The sequence below is a fragment of the Lipotes vexillifer genome, unplaced genomic scaffold (genome assembly GCF_000442215.2).
Source record: "Lipotes vexillifer unplaced genomic scaffold, Lipotes_vexillifer_v1.1 scaffold564, whole genome shotgun sequence".
Lineage (NCBI taxonomy): Eukaryota > Metazoa > Chordata > Mammalia > Artiodactyla > Lipotidae > Lipotes > Lipotes vexillifer.
In genome coordinates, this window is record NW_006787829.1 from 3,192,008 (window position 1) to 3,218,233 (window position 26,226).

The 26,226-nt window shown below is 38.3% G+C and overlaps 1 protein-coding gene across 1 annotated transcript in view; it reads left to right on the plus strand.

The window, feature by feature from the left end:
• The window catches only part of TMX3 (thioredoxin related transmembrane protein 3), a 43,104-nt gene that overhangs the window by 2,483 nt on the left and 14,395 nt on the right, over positions 1-26,226 (plus strand). The window contains exons 3-10 of the mRNA XM_007460868.1: positions 5,463-5,502; positions 6,713-6,836; positions 15,200-15,245; positions 16,797-16,877; positions 18,997-19,096; positions 19,790-19,867; positions 22,184-22,250; positions 25,870-25,968. Coding sequence (XP_007460930.1) covers positions 5,463-5,502; positions 6,713-6,836; positions 15,200-15,245; positions 16,797-16,877; positions 18,997-19,096; positions 19,790-19,867; positions 22,184-22,250; positions 25,870-25,968 — 635 coding nt within the window. The remainder of the gene's footprint in view (positions 1-5,462; positions 5,503-6,712; positions 6,837-15,199; positions 15,246-16,796; positions 16,878-18,996; positions 19,097-19,789; positions 19,868-22,183; positions 22,251-25,869; positions 25,969-26,226) is intronic.

Sequence of the window (26,226 nt, forward strand, 5' to 3'; positions counted from 1 at the left end):
AGCGGAAAGCCCAGAGATCCCACGGGGCACTCAGCAGCCTTGCTAATGGGTATTGGGCGCCCTAGTGGATTGCTTATGGGCACTTTGATTCTCAGGGAAACCATTGTTAACACAGAGGTGATTTTGTTAAACTTCATGGTGCCTGGAAGGGTGTGTCGCTCTAGACCTGATCCTTAAGAACGCCCCAGCAACGTGACTTTGCTTAAGGAGGAGGAAGAAGCAGGGATAGGCAGGTGCGGATGCCAAAGACCCTAACCTTCCTTGGCCAGGTGCTACGTGAACTAACGGTTTTGGCCCATCTGTAACGAGTTTCCGGTAACTGAAGAACACATGTGGCCCACCTTCACAGAGGCTGAAGTGGCCCTGCAGGCCTCCTGGTGGTCTCCTGGGCCTGTGGGGAGGGATTAGGAGCAGTGAGTAATGAGACTGTTAACCAGACTTGAGTTCTAAGTTTGTCCTTTCTGTTCCTGTTTTGTTACTGGACCCAGTTAAGCCTCCTCATGAAGTCAGGTCAGTCAGGCTGTGACACAATCCAAGCTTTAACTGACAAATTTCTGGACATGGAAAAAGCAGCCACCATGAAGAGCACAAAGGTTGACCAGCACAGAGTGACAGTAAGCGGGAACTGGGTGCCCTTTCCGGGATGACCCATGCAAGATCCTTTCCAGAAGCTCTGAGTGGGGTTGCTCAGTGATGGGGTCTCAAAGGAGGAGACTGATAGGCTCTTTACCAAGGACCTCATGGCCAGGTACCAACCTGTGAGGGGTCTGATGGGCTTCTTCAAAGGCCAGCATGATGACAGCCCTGTGGCTATTAGAATTATGCCCAACATCCTGCCTAGTGAGTCTGGAGACAAGTCAGAGAGTCCCAAAACCTTTACCCAGACCTTGACAGGGTGTTCGGTCGAGGCCTCTCTCTCCCCGGGGGGGCCTGCCAAGGCCAGAATTCCCTGCGGAGGTGGAAGAGAATTGCATGTCCTGGGCCTTTTGGATATCAGTGTACAGGTGAGTGTGATGCCTACAACCCCTGCTGCCGGGAGGAGGACGGTGCGCATAATGCCCTCAGGTTTGGGGTCTGTGATGACCAGTGCCAGCACGCTTGCCCAGGCCTGGTCCTGGCTGAGTACTTTTGGGCCCCTACTCGTCAGCGTGCTACCTGGCACAGATGTTTTAGCTGTGTGCACTCCTGCTGGCCTTGGTCCCCAAGCCCCAGCGGGGATTGCTGCACTGCAGGCCATCTTCCTGCAGCATTGGAAGACTGAACCTACCCGACCTTCAGCTCTCAGTGCCATTGTCTCCCCAAAACGGGGCTGGCTGCCTGGTGAGTAAAAGAAATAACTGAGCTGAAGGAAGCCAGAGTGCTCTGTGAGCCTTTTTCTATTCAGGAGCCCCCATCCCCCGACCCCTTTCTGGCCTGTGCACAAGGCCTTGGGTACCTGGAGACTCAACATTGATGACAGGTGGCTCAGTACCATGGTGGTACCTGACATCAGGAAGATGCTACTAGAGGGAGCTTGGTCTGTGGCATTAATGATGTCACTTGCCAGCATGTGTCTTCACTGGGCTGATAAGGATCAATTTCCTTCATTTGGAATGGATTCAACACACCTTTAATGCCCTATGCTTATCTAAATTCCCTGCCTGTCTGCTCTCAGTAGGTAGGCCATGACCTGGAAAAACTCCTAGAGGGAGCACAGACCTTCCACTATATTGATACCAGCTCCTAGATTGCCCAGACATGGTCACTGTCCAACAAGGACCCGACACCATGATGACTCAGGTGGCAACATGACTGGGCTGTTAATACCGACAAAGTGTAACAACTGAGATTCCTGGGGGGTGATCTGGGAAGCAGTACAACATCTCATTCTAGGAGATCATTACCAAACTCTTGGCCCTTCCTGACCCCCAAAATAAAAAAGGCTCAGGGATTGATGGGCTTTTTGGGCTACTGATGTTGTCACATAACTCGTGCAGGGATCTGGCACCCATCTATCAGGTACTAGAAAGGCCACTACCTTTTAGTTGGGCACCAACCAACAGGATACTCTAGAGGCCCTTAGGCTGGCCACCAGGCTTCCCTTCTCCTGGGTCTCACTGGTCCATATCTGCCATTTGAGTTACACATCTCAGCAACCTCTCAGTTCACTGAAGGGAGCCTGTGGCAGAAGGACATCACAAACCAGCACAGACCTGGTAAGCCCCCCAAGTTGGCTGAAAGATACATAGCTTTTGAGAGGCAGTTACTGGCCTGTTGGCCCTTGGTGGATGAGTGTGGTAGTAGACTCACGAGCAGATATTCTAATCATGTTGCTGAAGAACGATAGCTTTGGAATCTCATGAACTAGGAATGGCACCTCCAGGAGCTCAGCTGGAGTCTCACAATTCAGTGAAAAGGTCTCTCGAGTGTCCCTCCACCTCCCAGGAGTAACACCCGAGGAGCCACTGCCTCCTCTGGCCTAAGGGGGACCCAGACATAGAGACCACCTATGGGCCTGGTTCCCATACCACCTATGGGCCTGGTTCACTGATGGCTCCTCCTGGGATGGAACTGGGTGCAGCCCACTTCCAACCTGAAAGAGACCTGCCCTTCCCAAGCGTGGTAAAGGACCTTTGCACAATGGGCAGCTTCATGCAGTGTGGAAGACTGAGATCTGTCCTGCTGTTCCCCCACCTGCTCCTTGCTCCAGCCCTCGCACATAGGCCCTGCTGTATGTTCACCGACTCGCTGGGCTCTGGCAAATGGCTTGGCCATTGATTGTGTGGCATATAAAGCAGACCCCCTGTGAGGATGGGACATTGGGATGACGATCAGTTCTACCCCTACTAAGTGTTTTGTTCCCTCCGTGGTTGCTCACCAGGAAGGCCCCTGTGCTGACAAAGGGAAACAACCAATGAGCATCCCGTGCTTGTCAGCTGAACACAGGAACTGAACTGTTCTCCACCCCAGAGTAAGCAGATGTGCAGCTAATTGCCTCCTCCTGGATCCACAAGAGGATGGCCCTTGGAAATTTGGATACCGTTGTAGGTTGAGCTGGCATGCACAGATTGCCACTGCTGTGGGAAGACTGAACCAGCATGAAAAAGCTGTCCCGCTTGTCAGACCCTGGTCAAAGCTAAACATAACTACCCAGGAACACATTACTTCACGTTGGGCCAGGGCATTCTCAGCAGATAGAACACGTTAGGCACCTCGTCCCACCCATAGTATCCCCCGGATCCTGACTGCAGCTGACACTTCGTCTAGCCATCCCCACGCATTCCACTGACTCGGGCCACACTCTCAGGCCCTATAGGATGACATTTGTTTCCTATTCAGGTTTCCTGAGAGCACTGTATCTGGTAACAGCCCTGGATTTGCAGTCCAAGCTACACATCAGTGAGCTCAGTCATGGGGCATACGGTGGACTCTCCGTATCACCCCTAATCCACAGGGGTGTTGAGCATTTTAATGAACAGTTGAAGGGCAGGTTTAATTAGGGGATGGGAGGGGACAAGATTACCACGGCCTGGATTACACAGCTCAGGCAAGCGGCCTGGGGGCTGAAGGCAGCAGTTCCCCAGTCCTGTGCTTCTCATTAACCCTGCACGTGCTGTCTGCCCCTCCCTTTAATCGTGTGCCCTTCTACAATTACGGCACTTTCCACTCCCTGTGGGGCCCTGTAAGGGGCTTCTGTACCCTTCGACTCCTTCGCAAAGACTCAAATTGGTGGGAGAGGAGGGTGGCTATTAAACATCAAGGAGGTGGGGGACAGCAGCCTCCAACATTGGCCGCTGCGTGCAGAGCATGGGGTTTTGTCTACAAAGACCTCAAAAATAATGACCATCAGTTAGAGGGCTCTGGTTCAACAACTTGCTTAAGGTGGCCGTGACACTTTCCTGGATAGCCCCATGAGATGAATATAAAATAGAATTTTTTACTATAAACCACAAGGGGAGCCAAGCCAAAATATTTGGGGGATTGATTAAGGGCACTGTCCTTGTCCATGGTACACAGCAGACTGTGTTGCAGTTGTCTAGATGTGAACACCTTTGGACCTAACAGCTATGATCTGGGGATATGTTCTCTTTGTCTTACCTATAGGGTTAAGAATCATATTAAAATATCCCCACAGAGAACTTTTGTCATTCATCTAGTACAAATTGAATATAGATCACTGTGCAAGGCACTAGGAGATGAAACAAATACACTCCTTCTCGCTTAGTGTATCTATGGTTGGATAATATGCAAGTAACTACAACATGTGGAAATTGATGAAAATCATAAAGAGGGTAAAGATGATATGGAGAGATCGTTTCTAACTTTGAGGAATTTAGGAAGGCATTACAGAGTTAGCAGTGCTTTTGGCTGGATAGGATTTGAATATGAAAGAATGTAGAAAGTCAAACATTGTGAGTTTAGCTGTGGTAAGTACCATAGTCTGATTGGAAATCATACTCATTTAAGTATGATTATATACTCAAGTATATAATCATATATATTTGATTGTGTGCTTATATTTGAGTGGGAAGGTAAGTTGGAGCCAGAGTAATGTAGCAATTTGTACTTTTTTTGTAGGTGGTGGAAAGGGACCTAGAAAATGTCAAATAAGAGTAACATGATCAGAACTGTGTTTTAGGAAAATTCTTTGTAGAGTATTGTGTCAGGGTTCCCCAAAGCACCCCCAGCTTCACTGATTGACTAGGAACACTCAGAGGACTGAGCCTGTCGTGGAAGTCAGAGCCGTGATTTGTTACAGTGAGAGAACACAAAGCAAAATCAGCAAAGGGAAAGGGCGCGTGGGGCAAATTCCAGGGGAAACCAGGAACAAGTTTCCAAGAGTCCTCTCAGTAGAGTCACACAGGATGTGCTTAATTTCTTCATCAGGAGTTGCAAGCACAAGTGTGAAATGCTACCTACCAAGGAACCTCATTAGAGACTCTGCCCAGGAATTTTTATTGGGGATTGGCCATGCAAGCACCCCTCTGCCTAGCCATTACCAAAATTCCAGACTCCCTGAAGGAAAGTAGCTGTTCATCACAAAACCACATTGTACAGCGGGAGACCAGTGAACCACCCTTAACAGGAAATGGTGGGAACCCTCCTGAAATTCAGGTTCCCAGATGCCACCCAGGGACCAGTCCTGCAAGCAGACCTTTCTAAGGCTAACCCCTCAGGCCTGCTCTGTAATGCACAGGTGTAAGTGGAGTAGAGGGGCTACAAGCTAAAGCATTTGTCTGTCTGTGTTTCTACAAAATCCCACTTTAATTTTTTTTGACTCTTTACTCCTTATTATCATTTTTCTACTTTTATTAAGATGTTTAATGGATGAGATCTAGAGGTCTCTCAGTAAAAATAAAAATTTATTGAAAGAATTTGTTCTATGCTCCTATATTTATCAATTTATTATCTTTACCTGTACTATTCAGTTGTAAAGTGGAAACCTACAATCAAAGATTTGTTTTCTTGTTTTTGTTTTTTAGATTTAAAGAAAATCGAAAAGATGACATTTGGCTTGTAGATGTGAGTATGTAAACTTTTTGTACTAAGTAACCGCCCCTACCATTTTAAGTGTTATTTTGCATTCTCTTCACCCCAATATGTACTAGACAGTACTAATGTATATTACCCACTTTGTTTGCTCAGGTAGTACCATTTGGGTTTTTATATTAAAGTGAACCTCAAAGCCTTAGGATTCCTGGCAGGTGAATGATGAAATTCATTGAAGTTCACTTGTGGATTATGTCTGAGGGAGATTATGGTATGATTTTATTACAGAATTCACTCATATTTTTTTATATTATCCAAGAGATTGAGTATATTAATATTACTTGGCAGTCAAAATCATATTTTCATCTTAGTAGTGAACAAAATCAGATTTTCATCTTCCTTTCCTCACTTGGATGCTTTGAATGTATTTAAACCTTATGATGTTTGGGATTCATTTTGACATGCCTCAGTAAAAAAGTAGAGTGGCAGCAAAAGAGATGGAATGAGAATGGCAGAGCTGACAGTTATTGAAGCCACACAATGAGGTGTAAAGGTCCCTTGTTTAATTCTGTCTGTTTTCCTTTTGTATATGTTTGAACATTTCCATAGTGTAGTATTAAAAGAGAGATAAATCTTGTTTCATAAAAGTACAACAAGCAGTTTGTTACACTGTTTCACCAGAGGAACCTAAGTACCACCCCAGCCATCTGGTGATTCTGAAGAAGAAAGAACTAGGGTTTTAGTTTCTTCAGCCTGACTTGTCACTGTACCAAACCAGTCATCCTGATGATTCCCCACATCTTAACAGTGGTTACGCTTAGAACAGCAGAGGCACCTACTGTGTTGGAATTTTTGTAATAGAAATAAATTTTATCATTAACACTTAAGGGGTGTGCATATGATATATGAAGTGTATTTGGTGGTTTAATTTTATATATAACATGGACATACTTGGAAGCAAAGATGCTTTACTGTAAATCATCTACTTTAAACAGATATCAGTAGTCATTTAAACGTAAAGTAGGATCAGTGTTGAAGTATATCCTAGGAGATGACCTGTCTAGTTTGTGTATATGTGTGTGCTTTTATTTTGAAACCACTTTAAAAATTATATTTAGACCTTTTGTCTAAAATAGATTATTATCCAATCATTTAGTCAAAAAGATTCTTTTAAAATTAAGATTGTACCCAAAGTAGCACAGTATCTTAGTGGTTTTCTCTCTCTCTTTTTTTTTCAAACAAGTTTTATGCACCATGGTGTGGCCATTGTAAAAAACTGGAACCAGTTTGGAATGAAGTTGGTCTCGAGATGAAAAGCATTGGTTCTCCAGTTAAAGTTGGAAAGATGGACGCTACATCCTATTCCAGTAAGCATCTACTCAGTTTATCATTCTACTGTTTCGTAATGAAAGTGTTTTAATTACATGAAGCAGCATTCAAGGTAAGAGGAAGAAATATATATATATATATATATATATATATATATATATATATATATATTTGCTCATGTAAAATTAAAATTATCTTAGAGATTTCAGACTGTATATTTTATGAGTTAGATGAATTAACCATTGAATAGGTAATATGCAGTCTATGTTGATCTTATACCCAATATAGATGTATGAGCCACTGTTCCTGTTTTGAGCCCACTTGAGATAATCAGTTGCCTGAGACACAGCCACAGAAATTTGAGTGTTGAGCTCTTGATATTGTTGCACGGCTTAAGAGTGAGAGTTTGCTGTCTGAGCAGCCTGAATGGCATGGTAGAGGAGTAACGGGAACTCGAAGGACAAGCTGAGTTAGGATAAATAGAAGTGAGGATCGGGAAAGTGTTCACATTAGAGAGAATATTAAACCAAAATCATAGAGCTGAAAAAGAGTGTAGTGAGTCTGTACCAGAGACTAGAATGTCTTTGAGCAGAAAATGGCAAACCACAGCGCTGGACAGTCTGGCCCCCGCCTGCTTTGTACATACAGCTTGACTGGAACAAGGCACTCTCCTTTGTTTACCCTTATTTATGGCTGTTTTCATGTCCCAGAGGCAGATTCAAGTAGGTACAGCAGAGACTGTAGGCCCCACAAAGCCTAAAATATTTATTATCAGACCCTGTACAGATAAAGTTTACCAACACCTGTCTTAAAGATTTGGGAAAAGGCAAAATTAAGTTTAGAGAAGTATGAGGTATCACACAGATTTGGAAAGAGCATGGCTTCAGAAAGTAGATCAAATACGGCTCTGCCTACTACTTTTGCCCTGTAGCACGGGGAAAGTTTCTTAACATCTCTATACTTTGATTTCCACACGGGTAAATATTTAATTATAATGAACTTTTTATTGGTTGTTCTGAGATTAGAGTGAGGTAGCACATGTACAGTCCCTCGTAGTATGCAATAAATGTAGGTACCCTTTTCCTTTAATTAATGAAGAAAGTGGAAGTATGAAATGCAAAATGCATATTTCATTTTAGGAAATCAGCATTGTACTCTGGATATAAGTTTGGAACAAGACAGACATATGTTTTAAGCCCAAGTCTATCATCTCTTACTTTTGTGGCTTTGGGGAAGTGCTTAACCTCTCTTAATTTTAGTTTCCTTGTCTGTAAATGAGAGAGTGATAATGCTCAAGGTTGTGAGGACTGTACTAATATTTCTTATTCAAAACTCCTAGCACAATGGCTAGTACTTAAAGGTGCTAAGGGATAATACCAGATTTTAAGAGCCTCTCAGGTGGGATAAAGTGTTTTGGATTTTATCAGTTGTCAATTGAGAGGTAATACACATTTTTGAGAAGGCATATGATTTGATAAAAATGTTTATGAAAAGAAGAACAGATGAAAAGAACAGTTAGAGACAAACAGATCATCTAAGTGGACTTTTGTATGCATCTTGGTATAGGGTGCTGGGAGGGCAGACTTGGGTGGCTGGCAGGGCAATAAAGAGGAAACGGTAATTCTTATATACATTTGCAAGGGTTAAATCACGGATGTGCTAGATTGGCTCTGGTATAAAGAAAAACAATTGAAAATAGTGTAAGATTCCTAGCACAATTCACATTGAACTACATTACCACTGGTTAAATGGAAAAGAATAATACATTTAATTTTGTGTGTGTTTTCATGTTAGCAGCTGTTTTGAATTTGTGATATTTTGCTTTATTGATGTTTGGGAATATGGGGAACTAGAGTGCAGGTGAGATGTTAGAACTGGAATTACTGAGTCACACAAGTGAATTGCTGCGACTTTGAGAGGGGATGAGATCTATGGCAGGAAGTTATCTTAGAGAGAGAGAGATAAGGTAATATTCTTGAGTTGGTATTTCTTGAAATAAGCTTTTACAGTGTTTAAGAAATTATTCCTTTTAACTGTTGTGAAAGTAAATTTTTGTGTCTAGGCATGTATGTTGATTAGACATGCATACACATACATTCGTCCATATAGTCATTCATTTATTTCAGTCAGTCAAAGGATAACTAATAAACATAAATAAATTGTCTGGTGTTTAGTGTTTGATGTCAGTGATGGATGAATTTTTTTTTTTTTTTTTCGGTATGCGGGCCTCTCACTGTTGTGGCCTCTCCCGTTGTGGAGCACAGGCTCCGGACGCGCAGGCTCAGCGGCCATGGCTCACTGGCCCAGCTGCTCCGCGGCGTGTGGGATCTTCCTGGACCGGGGCATGAACCCGTGTCCCCTGCATCAGCAGGCGGACGATGGATGAATTTTTCATTCTGTTATAGAATCAAGAAGATGTTTTATGTGCTATGGAGAAAAGAAATATCATCTTCCTAAAAAAAGTAGTTAAGTATTAAAAAACTACCGTCTAGAGATTACAAATAGATTTTTGGCATATAATTCTTAAAGTTTTCTTAAATATTTCAAGGCAGCTCAAATACAGGCATTTCAGTAGAACTTGGAATGAAATAGGTGAAGAAATTGAATTTCTTTTTTCAGGCTAGCTGTTGGCAGTATTCTGCATCTAACTATAGAGCACTAAAGGATTTGTTGTTTTGTACGTGTTTCTTCCATCCCCATAGGTTGCTTTTCAGATGGTATAGCATCGGTGTTTCCCAGTGTTTATTCTGCAGGCTGCCTGCATTAGGATTACCTGGGGTGCTCAGTATAAATTCAGATTTCAAAGGCCCACATCAACCCTACCAAATGAAAATCAGATTGAGCCATAAGAATCTGTGTTTTTAACATGGACTTCAGGTGATTCTGCTGCACACTCAAGTTAGAGAATCACAGAGTAAAGTATTATTTTGATGGATAGTTATTTATAGGATCTCAGTTTAGGGTGGGATAGGATTATTCCGTGATCAAGTGTAGAAAATCTCTTAGACTGTTTGATGGTAGCTTATTTCTCAATCATGTAATTGCAGTGATTGAAATAAATGCCATCACACTCAGTCCAACAAATCTCTGTGTATAGAAGTTTTAAACAGGAGAGATTTGAACTTTCATGATTTACCCTGCCCTGTGTGTATCAAAAATTTCTTGATGCATGGTTGTAATTAATAATATATCGAATAACATTAAAAAGTTGTATAATGTCCAGTGTAAATTCACATATTATTGTAGCCTTTCTTTTTCTACATATGCCTTCAAAAATGAGCACAAAAATTGTTTCTCATTCACCAGTTAAAATGTTATGATGTTACCTGTAGCATGTACTGATTTCTATTATGAAACCACTGAAATTCCATTTATTCCTCAACCTAAGTGTGACATCATTTTATAGTAAAGATCATATTTTACCCCCCTTTCATGTATAAACTTTCAAGGGCATTTGGCCAATAACATTCTTATTCTGATTCTTAGATCTCAGATATATTTGCAGATCAGTCTTACCTTTCTAGATTATAATATATCTGCAGATCAGTCTTACCTTTTAGTCAGTGACTATATTTCAGGGTTGCTCAAACTTGGTACTGTTGACATTTGGGGCCAGGAAATTCTTTGTTTTGGCGGGAGAAGAGTTTTCCTATGCGTTGTAGGATATTCAGCAGCATTCTTGGCCTCTACCAACTAGATGCCAGTAGCTCCCTTCTCTCCCCACCCCCTAAGCTGGCAACCAGAAATGTCTCCAGACATTGAGGGCAAAATCACCCCCAGTTGAGAACCTCTGCATTATTTTATTCCCTTCCCATTTTAGACACAGAGTGACACTCAGTAAACACTAAGAAAAATAGTATTTTTGAGCTGAAAAGGATTTCAGGTTGAGTTCAACTCCTCACTTTTTCCCTCCTTTCATTGTGTAGATGAAGTAACAGAAGGTAATTAGCAGTGAACTGACTTTACTAATTTCAGACATCAAATTTAGCAACAGAATTAGGCCCAGAGGGCTTCCCTGGTGGTGCAGTGGTAGAGAGCCCGCCTGCCGATGCAGGGGACACGGGTTCGTGCCCCGGTCCGGGAAGATCCCACATGCCGCGGAGCGGCTGGGCCCGTGAGCCGTGGCCGCTGAGCCTGCATGTCCGGAGCCTGTGCTCCGCAACGGGAGAGGCCACAGCAGTGAGAGGCCCGCGTACCGCAAAAAAAAAAAAAAAAAAAAAAGAATTAGGCCCAGAATCCAAGATCACCATGATTCAAAATCAGGCCTATCTTAACCATCAAGTTGTTATCATTTCAAGGAGAAAACAAATGAAATAGGGAGCTTTATGCTTAACCTTATTTTCTGAACATTTAAAATTACAAAATTTCAGGGGAAGTTATTCACGTTGCAGATGGATTCTTCAGTTTGTAATGGAATTGATCTCAGGTTTCTATATAAACCATTGTTCTTTGATAGGAAAAAATAAAGAACAAAAGATTTAAACTCAGACTTGAGTTTCAGCATCGGCCGTGCTGCCTAATCAATGCTTGCTTTCTAACAAGTTGACAAGTCTTCCGAAGTATTAGCTTATCTGAAAGATAACATTAGCATCTGTCACCCCACCTCACAAAATTGTTTTGAGGGGTAGTTGAAGGCATATTAATGCCAATTATAAGATATCTACACATGCTAATTCTTATTAATATTTTTTGCACATTAGTGTGTCAACAGGTAATTACTTAAGAGTGAGGTCAGGACCAAGAATAGAAGAAAATGGACTCAGCATTTGAGCATCTGTGTGCCGAACTCTCTGTTAGATTCTTTTCCACACTTCCTTGTTTTAAATACCACTCATAGCCCTACAAGATGAGTGGTATCCCCAGAAGCGGAAACAGAATCCAAAGTGAAGGAGCTTACACCGAGCTGCATGGACAATAAATGGAGATGTTGGAACCCTAACCTGGGTTATTATGTGCCTGTAACTCATGCCTTGCTGTGTGCCTCTTTAATTATACAATCATTTACATTTAGGAAAACCTACCTTTGAAGTTTTAGCAGTCACTGTCAGTTGAAATTCTGTCAGAGATGAAAGTAATGTTCAAAGGACCAAAGGGCTAAAGGGTGGGTGGTATCATCTCCATCTTATAGGTAAGAAAACTGAGGTCAAGGAAATTAAGTGATGGGGTTATGTGTGGAGCTGTGATTTTTCTCTCTGAAGCCTGTCATGAGAACCATAACGTCAGCTATAAAATACCACCACTGTATTTTCTCATTGATTGCATATTTCATTTTAAAAATTTGATTTGTGTACAAATAAATTTTACACTAAATTATGTAAGCAATTGCTACTGGGCTACACCACCCCCTCCAGTCAATTTTATTAGTCTTTATATTTTGGCAGTTTTTTTTTTTTTTTTTTTTTTTTGGCGGTTCGCGGGCCTCTCACTGTTGTGGCCTCTCCCGTTGCGGAGCACAGGCTCCGGATGCGCAGGCCCAGCGGCCACGGCTCACGGGCCCAGCCGCTCCACGGCATGTGGGATCTTCCCGGACCGGGGCACGAACCCGTGTCCCCTGCATCGGCAGGCGGACTCTCAACCACTGCGCCACCAGGGAAGCCCTATTTTGGCAGTTTTTAATGAGGTTTAGTTGAAAGTAATAATGGTTTATATTTACCTGCCTTCTTAATTTGGGATGGGGAGCATTAAGAACATACATTATACACATAATCTGTGTTTTTTCTTGGAAGAGGGCAATCTCAATAACAGCATTATTCAATTAGAATATGCTTGACCTGAAAATACTTGCAAATGATGTAACCAATAAGGATTTAATACCAAAATATATAAACAGCTTATACAACTCAATATAAAAAAAAAAAACCTGATTAAAAAATGGGCAGAAGACCTAAACAGACATTTCTCCAAAGGAGACATACAGATGGCTAACAGGCACATGAAAAGATGCTTAACGCTGCTAATTATTAGAGAAATGCAAATCAAAACTACAATGGGATATCACCTCTTACTTCTCAGAATGGCCATCATCAAAAAGTCTACAGATAACAAATGTTGGCGAGGATGTGGAGAAAACAGTTGTATACAATTGGTGGGAATTAAATTGATGCAGCCACTATGGAAAACAGTATGGAGGTTCCTTAAAAAACTAAAAGTAGAGCTACCATATGATCCAGCAATCCCACTCCTGGGTATATATCCAGAAAAAATGAAAACTCTAATTTGAAAAAATACATGCACTCCAGTGTTCACAGCAGCACTATTTATAATACCCAAGACGTGGAAACAACCCAAGGGCCAACAGATGATTGGCTTAAGAATATGTGGTGTATATATGTGTGTGTGTGTGTGTGTGTGTGTGTGTGTGTGTGTGTGTGTGTGTGTGTGTGCGTGCAATGGAATATTACTTAGCCATAAAAAAGAATGAAACTCTGCCATTTGTAACAATGTGGATGGACCTAAAAAGTATTATGCTTAGTGAAATAAGTCAGAGAAAGATAAATACTTTATGTTATCACTTATTTGTGGAATCTGAAAAATAAAATGAATGTGTATAACAGCACTGAAACGGACTCACATATAATAGAAAACAAACTAGTGGATACCAGTAGGGAGAGGGAAGCAAGGAGGGGCAAGATAAGAATGTGGGATTAAGAGGTACCAACTAGTATATATAAAATAAATAAGCACCAAGGATATATTGTACAGCACAGGGAAATACAGCCATAATAACTGTAGATGAAGTATAATCTATAAAAATATTGTCACGGGCTTCCCTGGTGGCGCAGTGGTTGAGAGTCCGCCTGCCGATGCGGGGGACACGGGTTCATGCCCCGGTCTGGGAGGATCCCACATGCCGCGGAGCGGCTGGGCCCGTGATCCATGGCTGCTGAGCCTGCGCGTCCGGAGCCTGTGCTCCCAAACGGGAGAGGCCACAACAGTGAGAGGCCCACGTACCGCAAAAAAAAAAAAAAAAAAAAAATATTGTCACTATGCTGTACACCTGAAACTAATATAATATTGTAAATCAACTATACTTCAATAAAATGTGTGTGTATGTGTGTATATATGTGTGTGTGTGTGTATATATATATACACACACTTGACAGAATAAGTCCTAAATTAGAGATAGGCACAAATTATGTAATTGGTCTAAGTTCACATGACTCTTCAGAGGCAGAACCTGTATCTTCATATATATATATATATATATACCAAGTTCCTATTTTTGTTACATCTGTTGTTTGTGTTGCCTCTAATAAAAACCATTGTTGATCACTGTCTGGAACCTTCTGGTCACCTCTCTCCATGCATTTAAGGGAGAAGCTCTAGAGTTGACAAGGGAAGGAGGAGAGATTTTCGATATTATTTGCCACTAATTCATTTTGTCTTTATTCTTGTGTATTGATGGGGAGTGATGAGAAACCAAAATTAATGATTACTAAAGTGATGAGTAAATCAGAACTCACATATAGAGGCAGTTTTCTTATACCCAGCTATCATAAGAATATATTCTGGAAATAAAAGAAAATTAAGAAAAGGAGAGATCATGTAAGTAAATACAGTATACTTTGCATATACTAGGATAAGTATAAGTATATTGTATTTTGTCTGCTAACTGAGAATATTTTATTTCTTCTTTCCTGTCCTAATTGCCTTGACTCTGTAAAGTAGTATAGTATTGATTTCCCATATTGATTACTATAATTCTTAAAGTCCAAATTCTCTGTTGTTTGCATGTTTTCATTACTATTCTCCTTTCCCTCAAAAAGATGCCACTGTAGTGTGTGTCTCATTTTAATTAATGTGCGATTTCAGAATAATCTTTGAAATAACTGGAATTACTCTAGGTTATTACAGAAGCAGAAACTTTTAAAACAAGTAGATAAAATTGCTTTTAGATCATGTATTAAATTAATTTTGCAATTATGATTTATGTTTTTAACATTAAAATACAAAGCAGTTCTTTTAAGACTGAGAAAACACTATAAAGGAAGAGACGGGCCTTTTTTGAAGAAATATTTGTCCTGGAAATGAAGTCAAATGAGGAGTGAGACTTATTTATATATGTGTGTGTGTGTGTATATATATATATATAATTTTTTTAAAACAAGAATATCTTTTAAAGTAAATACTTTAGAGATAAAAATTTACTCTTTTGGCATTTTTCTTTATTTTGTTATAGTATTTTTGTGCAGGTCATAAGTTGGATTATTAAGTAATTATTTTGTATGAGAATGTCATGTTTTTTCTTTTTTGTATGTGTTTATATTCTTTTATAAGAATTGAAAACAGCATATCTATATGGGTTTGTATAAATATATATTTTTTTAAGTAAAAGGCTCATTTATTTCCTAGTTTCTCATTTTAAAAAAATTTAGAATTATTTATTCTTTTTCTTGTCAAGGCATTGCTTCAGAGTTTGGAGTTCGGGGTTATCCAACAATTAAGCTGTAAGTTGAGTGTTGTATGTTTATATGTGTATTTTTATTAGTTCACTCTACTTACATTTTATTACATTAATTTCTAGTAGCTTCCTTGGAGGACTGAAGATTTGGGTTCCGCAGCTCTTTCTAGGTGCAGTGTGTGATCCAGGGAGAGGGACTTCATCCGTGCTTTTCTTTGCACTTAAGTTAATGTGTGGTTTATGGCTAATTCACCAAATGTGTTTTGAGTTTACTGTGACAGGTGCTGAGCAGGACAAGGTATACAGTTGTAAATTAGGAAAGCTCTACCCCTGAGGAGCTCAAGGGTATATTCTGTTTAACTTGTGAATCCTGTCTCCTAACAAATTTTACTTTTCTGTGATTGAAATAGACTTATTTCATTAGAGATGAAAGAAAAGAGAATCAAATTGCTGGATGTTAATTCTCATCTGTAGATGTTGATCACGTCTAAGACAGAGCATATACTGTAGAAGAAATATCGTGAAAATTCTAAAGGACTTGTGTTTTATAATCACGTTATTGAATTTTCTCATGAGTTGAATCCTGATCTCATCCTTATTTCAATAATGTGGAGAGTTGAGGAATTATTTTGAAATTTATTTTTATTATAAGTAAGTTATTTTAGTATTTTAAAATCTCAGATTTTAAAATTTGACTAATTTTAATTTTTTTATTTCTTGGATTTTGTGTTGGCCTCCTTTCTTTCCCCCACTGTTTAAAAATGTTTGCCAAGGGAATTCCCTGGCAGTCCAGTGGTTGGGACTCTTTGCTTTCACTGCTGAGGGCACAGGTTCAGTCCCTGGTCAGGGAACTAAGATCCCACAGGCCACACGGCATGGCCAAAAAAATAAATAATATAAAATAAAATAAAAAAACACACGCACACACACAAGATACTTCCAGGGCATAACCTTTAAAAAAAAAAGTTTGTAAGCCTCTTTGACTTTCTTGTGTTCAGTAAATTATCTTTTCTATTCTTTCTGTTTAATTATAGATGTTCTGTGCTTTCACAGTTTTTTAAAAAAATTTCAGTTAGTTGGACACAATTCATTGGCAGGCTTTTGGAAAATTATCTAATTTTCTAGAAGAGGTATTTTTATGCATTGTTTTCCTCTTTAATCTTGGAACATCTGTCATGTTACTCTGATGTTGTATTGCTTAAAATTGGTTTTACCTTTACCAAAATACTTTTAATTCCCTGTCCTTTCACGTACTTTTTAATAGAGAAGATAGTGCGAATTAAGCTTTGATGAGTTCTTGACTGTGAATGTATATATTTTTCATTTATCAGAAGGCATAGACACAATGCAATTATCAAATACAGAGTAAAATATTTTCATGTAATTTTAATAAAATACAGCCTTTTTCTTTGCATTTTGGTTGTTGGTTCCCTGAAGCCAGTTATTGGCTGTTTTTTACATGATTATGCTACTTCTAAAACTCCACTGCATTTACTCTTTTATATGCTGTAATTTGTGTTACAATAGAGAGTGATTATCATTAAATGTGAAAACAGTTGAAATAATCTAAACTTTTACCCTGTTTTCTTTTTTTAAGATTAAAAGGGGACCTGGCGTATAATTATAGAGGACCACGAACTAAAGATGATATAATTGAGTTTGCTCACAGAGTGTCTGGGTAAGTTTGTATTATGAAGGGCCTTTACTGTATAATATTAGTATTTGCAAGTTAAATGTATTTAAGTAGACCATACTGAACATACATATTTTTAGGTGTTTAGCCTAAATAAAATTTGTCTATTTATTTATAAAGGAAAGCTAGGGTTGCGTAGCATATGCAAAGAGCTCCTCGAGAGGAATAAAAGGGTCTGTGATCTTATGTACTTGTTAGCCTCACATTTAAATTCACTTTGTGTATAGAAGAAAATTTTCCCCAATGGATTTTTAATACATTTTCAAAACTTGATTACTTCTAACAACTTTGTGAATCTTAATTTTTTTATTATAATTTTGCCTTTACTGCCTGGTTTACATTCATTTATTTTTTTTGTTATCTAATTTCAGTTTTAAGAGAAACCCCACAGTATTACATTCTAAATAAACTTGGGCTTTAATCCCTAGCCTTTAATACCAGAAAATGCTTTTTAGATGCAGCTAAAATACTTTCCCTCATCTTTCACATGCTGCTTTATGCCAACTGTGAGGTATTATTGCACATTTCGCTTAGAAGGTAATATAATTAGAACCCAGAGATCTTTATGAGTTACAGATCTCTGAAGTTTTACTGCTAAGGAATCAGAAATTCTTCTGTGTTTCCTTTTGGTTTGAATGTGGTGATTTGTTTTTTTACTCTACATCTTGCTGGTGTATAAAGAAAGTTGGTGTGTATAATTATTTAATGTGATTATGTGTAACTTCTGGAAGAGGACATTTATCAAAATAGGTTAACCTACTTTGACTTTGAAAGTATGGTTGCTTATGAGTTTGACAGGATATATTATATTGATAGCTTTAAATAATTTTAAGATAAATTAACATATTGGAATGGATTTGTTGGGTGGCACGATACTATCTAGCTTAAATTATTTGAGAAAAGGCACAGAATTAGGAATGGTCTTTGTATATTAAAGTTTGCAAAGCTTTAGTGAAGTATAATTTTCACTGTATTTTCTCATTGATTGCATATTTCATTTTCTTTATTTGTTTTGTGAGTAAATAAATTTTGAGATAACTTTATATTACATGAGGGGGTCGCCAGTAGGGATTATTTTATTCCCCTATAGTTTAAATTAGTCTTTATGTTTTGGCAATTTTTAATGAGTTTTAGTTTAAGCTTTAGATGGCCTTCTGATGTAACTGGGAGTGATTCTACTGCAAAGGAAATTTCAAGAGTCAGTTCTGGAGTTGCATCACTTACTAGTTAATTACTAAAGTATTAAAATAGAGGCTAGAGTATAGTGATGCAATGCATTTAAAGAATTGTGTGTTTCGAAAATGTTTGCCTCTGCAGAATACATTTTGTTCTTCTTTGCAAATGTGATGGAGTAAAAATCTAATAATATAGACCACACTAAAAAAAGACTGCCTCTTAGCTTTTAATAGTATTTCATAAGTGATATGTTTTATAATAATCTGTGGTATAATTCATTTCTCAGCCTATTTGGCTTTGAAAATGACTGTATAATAAAACTTTTTGTAGTTTTGTTTTCTCTTCATGAGATTCTTATATGCTATTATGACTACAATTTTCCATTTTATTTTTCCTGAGAAGAATAACATAGGAAACATTTTAGATTTTAACCTTTATAGTGTGTTTTAAAACTAGCATTTAAATGGTCAGAGAAAGACATAAATATTCTAAACATAATATTCTAAACTCCTGGGATAGTATTTCACAGTGTGTTTATGTGAATGATCTTTCGAAAGGGAGAAAAAGAATAATTCTCAGGTGGATTGTTTTGTTTTTAGCTGAGGATTCTAAATGGATTATAGTTCCATCTTTGCCTATCAAAACATTGGTTAAGATGATACTCTCTAAAGGGATGTATTTAAAGCTTATTTTTTAAACTGGTAGATTAAAGTGTAGGTACTGTATTTTTATTATATGGTTATAATAGTGGTCATGGGCCATAGTTTATTAGATTTATGTAGATTGAGTGATATACTTAAAATGTAATTCATACAGTATTAAAGCTTTGTAACTTTAGATATGATAGGATGACATATAAATAGGAGTAAATTATGTACTATCCTTAGTTCAAGTGCTAGTTTTTTTGTTTTGTTTTATTTTCAAACAGGGCTCTAATTCGGCCACTGCCAAGTCAGCAAATGTTTGAACATGTGCAGAAGAGGCATCGTGTATTTTTTGTTTATATAGGTGGAGAGTCACCTCTGAAGGTATCAAATGATTTTATTCTTTAATCCACAAGCACAGATATATTGTAATTTAATTTTCTGTATAACGAGGGCTTCACCAAAAACTCAGGACTTATTTCACTCTTATTAGAAATACTTTAGTTGAATCTAAGTATTTTTATAATAAAAACACTTTGTCATATACCCTCTATAGTATTTGCCTTCATGAAACAGAATTGAGTAAAAAGTGGGTGGGTGTTGCCTGTGTTAGTATATTTCTTCTATTGACCTGGTTATTTAGATTTTGTATTGCTTTTTAGCATTTTGAGTCTTTGAAACTGCAACATGCAGTTTGAGTGTAAACTTTTTAAAAGCAAAAACTCATTGTCTTAAGATTATTTTATGTATGTTATGTTTGTGTTTGCATGTCAGACACACACATCTCTTCCTATAATCATCATCAAATTAAATTAATAAATATGAGTTGAGCTTGTTATATTTAATGAACTTTATTTGAAGGCATATAAAAGCACTTAGTTACAATGGTCTTTTGCCTTAGAAAAAGTTTATTTCATTTCCTTATATTTAATCTTTTCACATGAAAAGACTTAAGCAAGCTAATTGTGATGATACTACTTAGCAGTGATACTACTTGCTCTGAATGTTTAATGAGGAATGAATTTTGATCTTGATTAATATTTAAAAGTCACCTTTTTTCTGTTTGTATCTTCACAGGAGAAATACATAGATGCTGCTTCCGAATTAATTGTATATACATACTTTTTTTCTGCCTCAGAAGAAGTCGTCCCTGAGGTAATATTTAAAGTTGGATTTTAAGTAGGTGTATTAATTACTATATATATTCAACAAGTGTTTGTTGTCCTTTAATTGTGTGCCATGCACAGTTTTAAGTCCTGGATTATTGATGGCAAGCAAAATCATCAGGACCCTGATGGTTGGAGTTTACTGTTCTCATGGGTGGGGGAAGTGGACTGAGTTTTAGTATTGTAGATAAGAGCCTTCCCTTGGGTCCTCAGACTGAGATAGTGGTCCTCCGTAAGCATAGCTATAAACAGGATATCATAACTGCTCTAAAAAATAATAAAGGAGCAGTGTGATAGTAAGGACATTTAGAGGTGGGATGGCTACTCTTGTTTCATTGATCAGGAAATGTCTGTCTGAGGAGAAAATACATCTGAACTGGGACTTACGGGATGTGAAGGAGCCACGCACAGATCTGTGGCCATAGTAAACCAGAAACAAGGAACAGACATTACAGATGGCCAAGATGAGAGCCTTCATGGCATAGTGGAGTAACAGAGCTGTAGCCAGTGTGGCTGAACTGCAGTGAGAAAGGAGATGGGAGGTAGGCAGAGGCCAGTGGAAGCCTTCTAGGTCAGGGCCACGCAAGTGAGGACTTGGTCTCAAGTTCATTTTAAGGACATTACTCTGTGCTAAGTGCAGACACAATTGGATCAGGATGAGACTAGATCAGGAAGCTCAGTTGAACTCTTGAAGTAGTCTAGGATTTAGGCTTGAAAGTTAGTAAGAGAATTAGGAAGAAATGAAAGAATTGTATTTGGAGATAGAATTTTTTGAGCTTGTTCTAGAGGAAAAGAGGTGCATCAAGGATGACTCTTAGGTTTTTGGCCTGAACAACTGGTTAGATGGTGGTGTTATTTATGAGCTGGGGAATACTGGGGAAGGAACAAGTTGGAGTATGGGAGGAGAGATGGTGTTTTGAAGGTTTATTTTAATTTAAGTTGACGTATTAGGCATCCAAGTACAAGCGTCAGATAAGTTATCTCAAGTTTGGAGATAAGTCATGGCTGCATAAATGAAATAAACTTCTTAGACATGGGATGCAAATCTGGGGGGAGATAAGAGTGTCCAGGTCCTAACAGCAAAGGACAATGAGAAGAAATTGCCAGTAAAGTAGGAAAACAAGGTGAATGGGAAGCCAAGATAAAAAGTGTTTAAGAAAGGAGTGGCCAATTGTGCAAGATGTTGTGAAGCAACCAAGGTGAGGAGAGGAAAGAACCATGGTGTTTGTCCCTATAGAGGTTGTTGGTGGTTTTAAGAGAACCAGTTTCAGAGGAGTAATGGGGACAAGTGACTCACTGGTGTGATTTCAGAGACTGGCTCACTCAGGGATACCCTTGAAACGGAGAGATGCTGAATGCTGTGAAATACTCCCAGGGTACCTGTGTGGATGAGTCGCCAACCATGGGTGAATAGAGGCATGCTGGATGGTAGAGCCTCACCTGAGAGCTTTACCACTGCCCTTACAATAGTTATTTTCATGGTGCTGTGATGTAACCAGATCATTCTAGATCACCTGCGACATAACCTTCCTCCCTTTTTAATCTTTCCAGGATAGCTGTCCTTATTTTAATTTTATTATTGCTTTTACTGTATTAGTTATCTACTGATTTATTTGTTGTTATGCTCAGTATTACCACACTCATATAGTAATTCTGTGTGGCTTACCTAAATTATATCTTTCATGCTATGATACTGATTTCTCTACTGTAATTTTATTATTTTGAAATAAGTACAACACAGGTATAAGAAGCAGGTACCCACTGAATGGATTCCTTATTATTAATGGCCATTGTAAGTTCCCATTCATAAAGCAGTTTATCGTTTAAGCCTGCTCTCACCTCTCAACGTGTGTTAGCAGATCTCACTCTCCTAACTCCCCAGTGAGGTGGGTGCTCTGAGTCCTGGATTCACGGGAAGCCGACTCCCCGGGTGAAGTGATGGACTCATTGTTTCACAGCCTGGGAGTGCTGGGGAGAACCTACCTGTGCTGACTGCTACCTTAGCCCCTGCTCTTCCGTCGTTTCAGAGTGCCTCCTGGCCTTCACTTCCTGTGATATCTTTGTGTCTGTTAACAACTCTAAGAATATTTCGTGATTTCACCAAGGCAAACAGGGCACCGTGCCAGAGAGTGTATAAAGAGGTATCAAGCCCAGTCCTTGGATGAGCTAGGGATTGACTGTGTTCTTTTTAACTGTTGGTAACTTTTTTGTGGTTGTCATCATTGTGTTTCCCCCCCCCCCCCGTAACTTTCAATGCTTTTGAACTCACAGCTACCAACTGAAATTTTTTTTCTGATTTTCGCAGTATGTGACCCTGAAAGAGATGCCCGCTGTGCTTGTTTTCAAAGATGAAACTTACTTTGTTTATGATGGTAAGTTCCAAAGTTTTAACTCATGTAAACACTTTATAATTACAATATTGTATCTATTATAGGGCTTAGGTGTTGATGAAAGATTTAGTAAATGCAGCCACTGCTTACATTTCCCTTTAGTTGAATGACTGCCAGGTTTTTCGTACCCTTCAACTTTAGTTTTTTCCACTCAGTGTTCTTTCATCCTGAGTTTGGCTACAGTAAATTTCTCTTTTTGTCAGATCATTTGCCTTTTTTAGAAATGAGGCCTAGGCAATTTCTATACATTACTTTAAAATATTCAAAATTAATTTTAAGAAGGTCTAACATTTGAGACACACAAAGATGTGAAAGAAATAAACCATCTTCAATAGTGGTGAAGCCCTGGGGTATTCTTCTGTAGCCTTTTCTCTCCCTCCCTGACAGAAGTAACCACCCACCTGCTATTCAGCATTTCTTTGTTGAAGCAAATACTTGGTCTATTTTTAAATATTTTTATTATATCAAACACACATTATAGTAAAGAGAATGCTAAAATAGTAAGACTCTACATACATACCTGTCACCCAGGTGAGACAGTTACTGAGATCTTACCACGTTTGCTTCAACAATTTTTTTTCTTTGTTGAGGCATTTTAGCAAATCCCAGTGGCATTTCATCGCTATGTGCTTCATTATGCGTCCCTGACTACATGTTTATTACGCATTTCTTTTAAAATGTGGGCTTTTGGGAGTTTCTTTTTTTAAGATAACCACATGCTATTGTAACACTTAACAAAATTAACAGTAATTCCTTGGTATTATCAAATAACATACTACCAGAGTTTGCAAACTGGGCTTTGAGGTAGCTTAGGGCAGTGCAGCAGACTCACAGGGGCATGCGGAGATAGTTCGGATTTCAGGAAGCATTGAAACTTGACATCTGTTGGACAGTACACAGCCACTGAAAAGCAAAAGCAAATGCAAAATCTCACCTACTAGCGATGTTAGTAACATTGTAAATTACATACAATTAATGAAATAAAAAATTCAGTTCCTCATTCTCACTAGCTACTTTTCATATACTCAGTGGCCTTGTGTGGCTTTTGTTGGAGAGCACAGATAGGGACCATTTATTCATATCAGAAACATTCTAGAGAGTTATTTTTACTGAAGCAAACTTGGGTCCACTCTCCTATATGAAGTAAAACCAATCTGCTGATGCTGGGTTGTGGTGAAGGAAAGGGCAGCTTCAGTGCAGGGCGCCAAGCAAGGAGTCCAGGGCAGCTAGTGCTCAAAGGCCAGGTGAGGGAGGGGAGTCACAGGGTGTGTGATCAGCTGGTGCACAGTCCTCTGATTGGTTGATGGTGAGGTAACAGCAAGGGCCATGTCAGTTAACATTATCAATCCTTAGGCTGCAGTAGGCCTGGGGGATAAGAGCTTCTGGTCATCAAAACAACCCAGGAAAGTGCATCAGATACGGTTACATAAGCAGAGGATATGGGGGAAGGGTCGCCCAGGACTGCCCCTTAGGGGTTCTGCTCAGTCATATTATCTTATGATGGAGAAGAAACTAGAAGTGTTTGAGAGCTGTAAGCTTTGAGTTGCTTAAATGACTCAAATGAATAGAAGAATATCTAATAAAAGGAATATTTTGATTGTCTTGTTTTAGTCAAAGGAGCATTTTAATTGTTTTGACAGTAACATGAAGACAAAGCAGTTCTAAAATCTTGTATCTTCACTATCTTTAGATAAATGTGAGGACTGTGTTTTATTTCTTAATGTAGTGTAATAACCACCATTTACCTGTTATGTTTTGTACAGCAGGGACTATCTATTTGCTTAACTCGATATTTTCATTTTATTCTCACCTTAATCTGGTAGTAAGGCAGATAGATAAATATCCTGAGATTACAGAGAGGGTAACTAAGAATGTTAGATAAAGGAGAGAGATATGTAGTTAAATTGCAGGTTCATTCCTTTGCTCATTCATTGAATATTTGTTGAATGGCTGCATGAGACATTGAGCTTAAAAAGGAAATTAAGAGGAACTTGCATATGTGAAAATGTGTTAAGGAAAATTCATATTCCATCCACTCATTCTCTACACTCCTTGTATGATAAGCACTTAGTATATTCAATATATTGTCTTATTTGATCATTACAACAGTCTTTTGAGATCAGCAGTCTTACTGTTTTATAAATAAACAGGATTAAAGAGATTGTTTTTGTTTCTTTCCAAGTTAAAATAGTACATGGTATAATCAAGATTCAGCCTTCAAATCTCTTGTTCTAGTTGCATTATGAGTTTCTTAACTCAGAGAGCCACTTCGCTTTTTTTTGGAAAAAGGCCTGATTTTCTTTATTAAAGAATACATTTAAGTCTAAATAATGGCTAAGAAGTGCCCTTCCCCATCCATGTTTCAGATGTGGCCTCCGATGCATAAGAAAGAGAGGGGTAACGTGTTCGGTATCTACAGCTGTTTTGAAGGCAAACATTTTCTAACTCAGTAGACAGTACTTAGAACCTGCCTGAAGTCTTCAGATAAAAGGCTACTTTGAATGCTTATCCTACTGTATATTACATTGTTAATAATTTCAGGAACAGTGGGATGGGGCTGAGGAAGATAGTTTATTTCCTAATGAGTTTTAGATTTATCACTTTTGTGAGTAATCTTTAGAAAATTTGCTTTTGACCTGGAGTGGAGATTATGGCCCAATAATCAACTTCTAGTTTTATGTTTGTTTTCCTAATTCATAAATCCAAATCCATAAATGCTTTCAGGTTTGCATTATATTACTTATTTTATAGGTTTGATAACTTGAAAATGTTTTGTTTAGCAATGCAAGTGACAGAAAAAGCACATCTTTCAAGAAATCAGTAAAATCCAGTCTTCATCCATATTGGTAGGCTTTTACATCAACTTCTTTTTCATGCAGTTGTAATAATTTTTCAGAATTACTTCAGAATTATATTTCTAATCAGGACATAATTCTCTTGGATATTGTAAATGTTTCCTGTCTGATTATCAGAGGAAGTATTTGACGTTGAAAAGGGCTGAAATAGTATGTGTGACTTTATATGTGAGTTTGTTTTACATATGAAGGAGGGTTGTAAACTGAGGTCAAAATGTCATAAATAGAGAAGAACAAAGAAATTGTAATAAAAATTGCCCATAATGCTATCATCCAAGAATAACCATCAACTCAGGAAAACTATTTAATAGGAGTATATATATGCCTTCATTTTATCATTCTCTCAGTTTTTTTCATACTTTATTTTTTACAGAGTTACAGTCATGTTGTAATATTGTTTTGTTACCTGCTTTACCACTTAATTACTATAATTTTTAAAAATCTATAAATGGTCTTTCTCAACATGTACCATAATGATTTAAATTATTTCCTGTTTAGGATGTTTCAGTTATTTCCTTTATTTTTATCTATCTTTGCTATTTTCAGTGGTGCTATAATGATGAATTGTTTTGTGCATTAATCCTCTTTTTACATTTGATTGCTTCAAATAGCTTTCTAAAAATGAAATTTATGAATTTAAGATTATGATCCTATGTCAGGTATTTTATACATGCTACTAGATTAAACATAAACATTTTAACATCATATTTACACTATAATTTATCAACTTTGTTTTTTTTTTTAAGAGTACGAAGATGGTGATCTATCATCTTGGATCAACAGGGAGAGGTTTCAGAATTATCTTACAATGGATGGCTTCCTCTTGTATGAACTTGGAGATACCGGTAACAAGCATATATACAACTCTCCATCACACTACAAAACTTTGCCTTAACTGATTACTTCAATCTGTAGAAAATGAATTTTTTAAGTTCTATTTTGTAATATCATTCCTTCTTTCAGACCTGAATGCCACTTCAAATTTATGAGAATGTAGATTAATATTAACCAAAGAACATACTTTTGCATGTGGAATAAAGCTTAGCTAGAAAGGGTTTACTAATAGAAGTGATAGTGACAGGGAAAACAGCCTGGAGAATAAG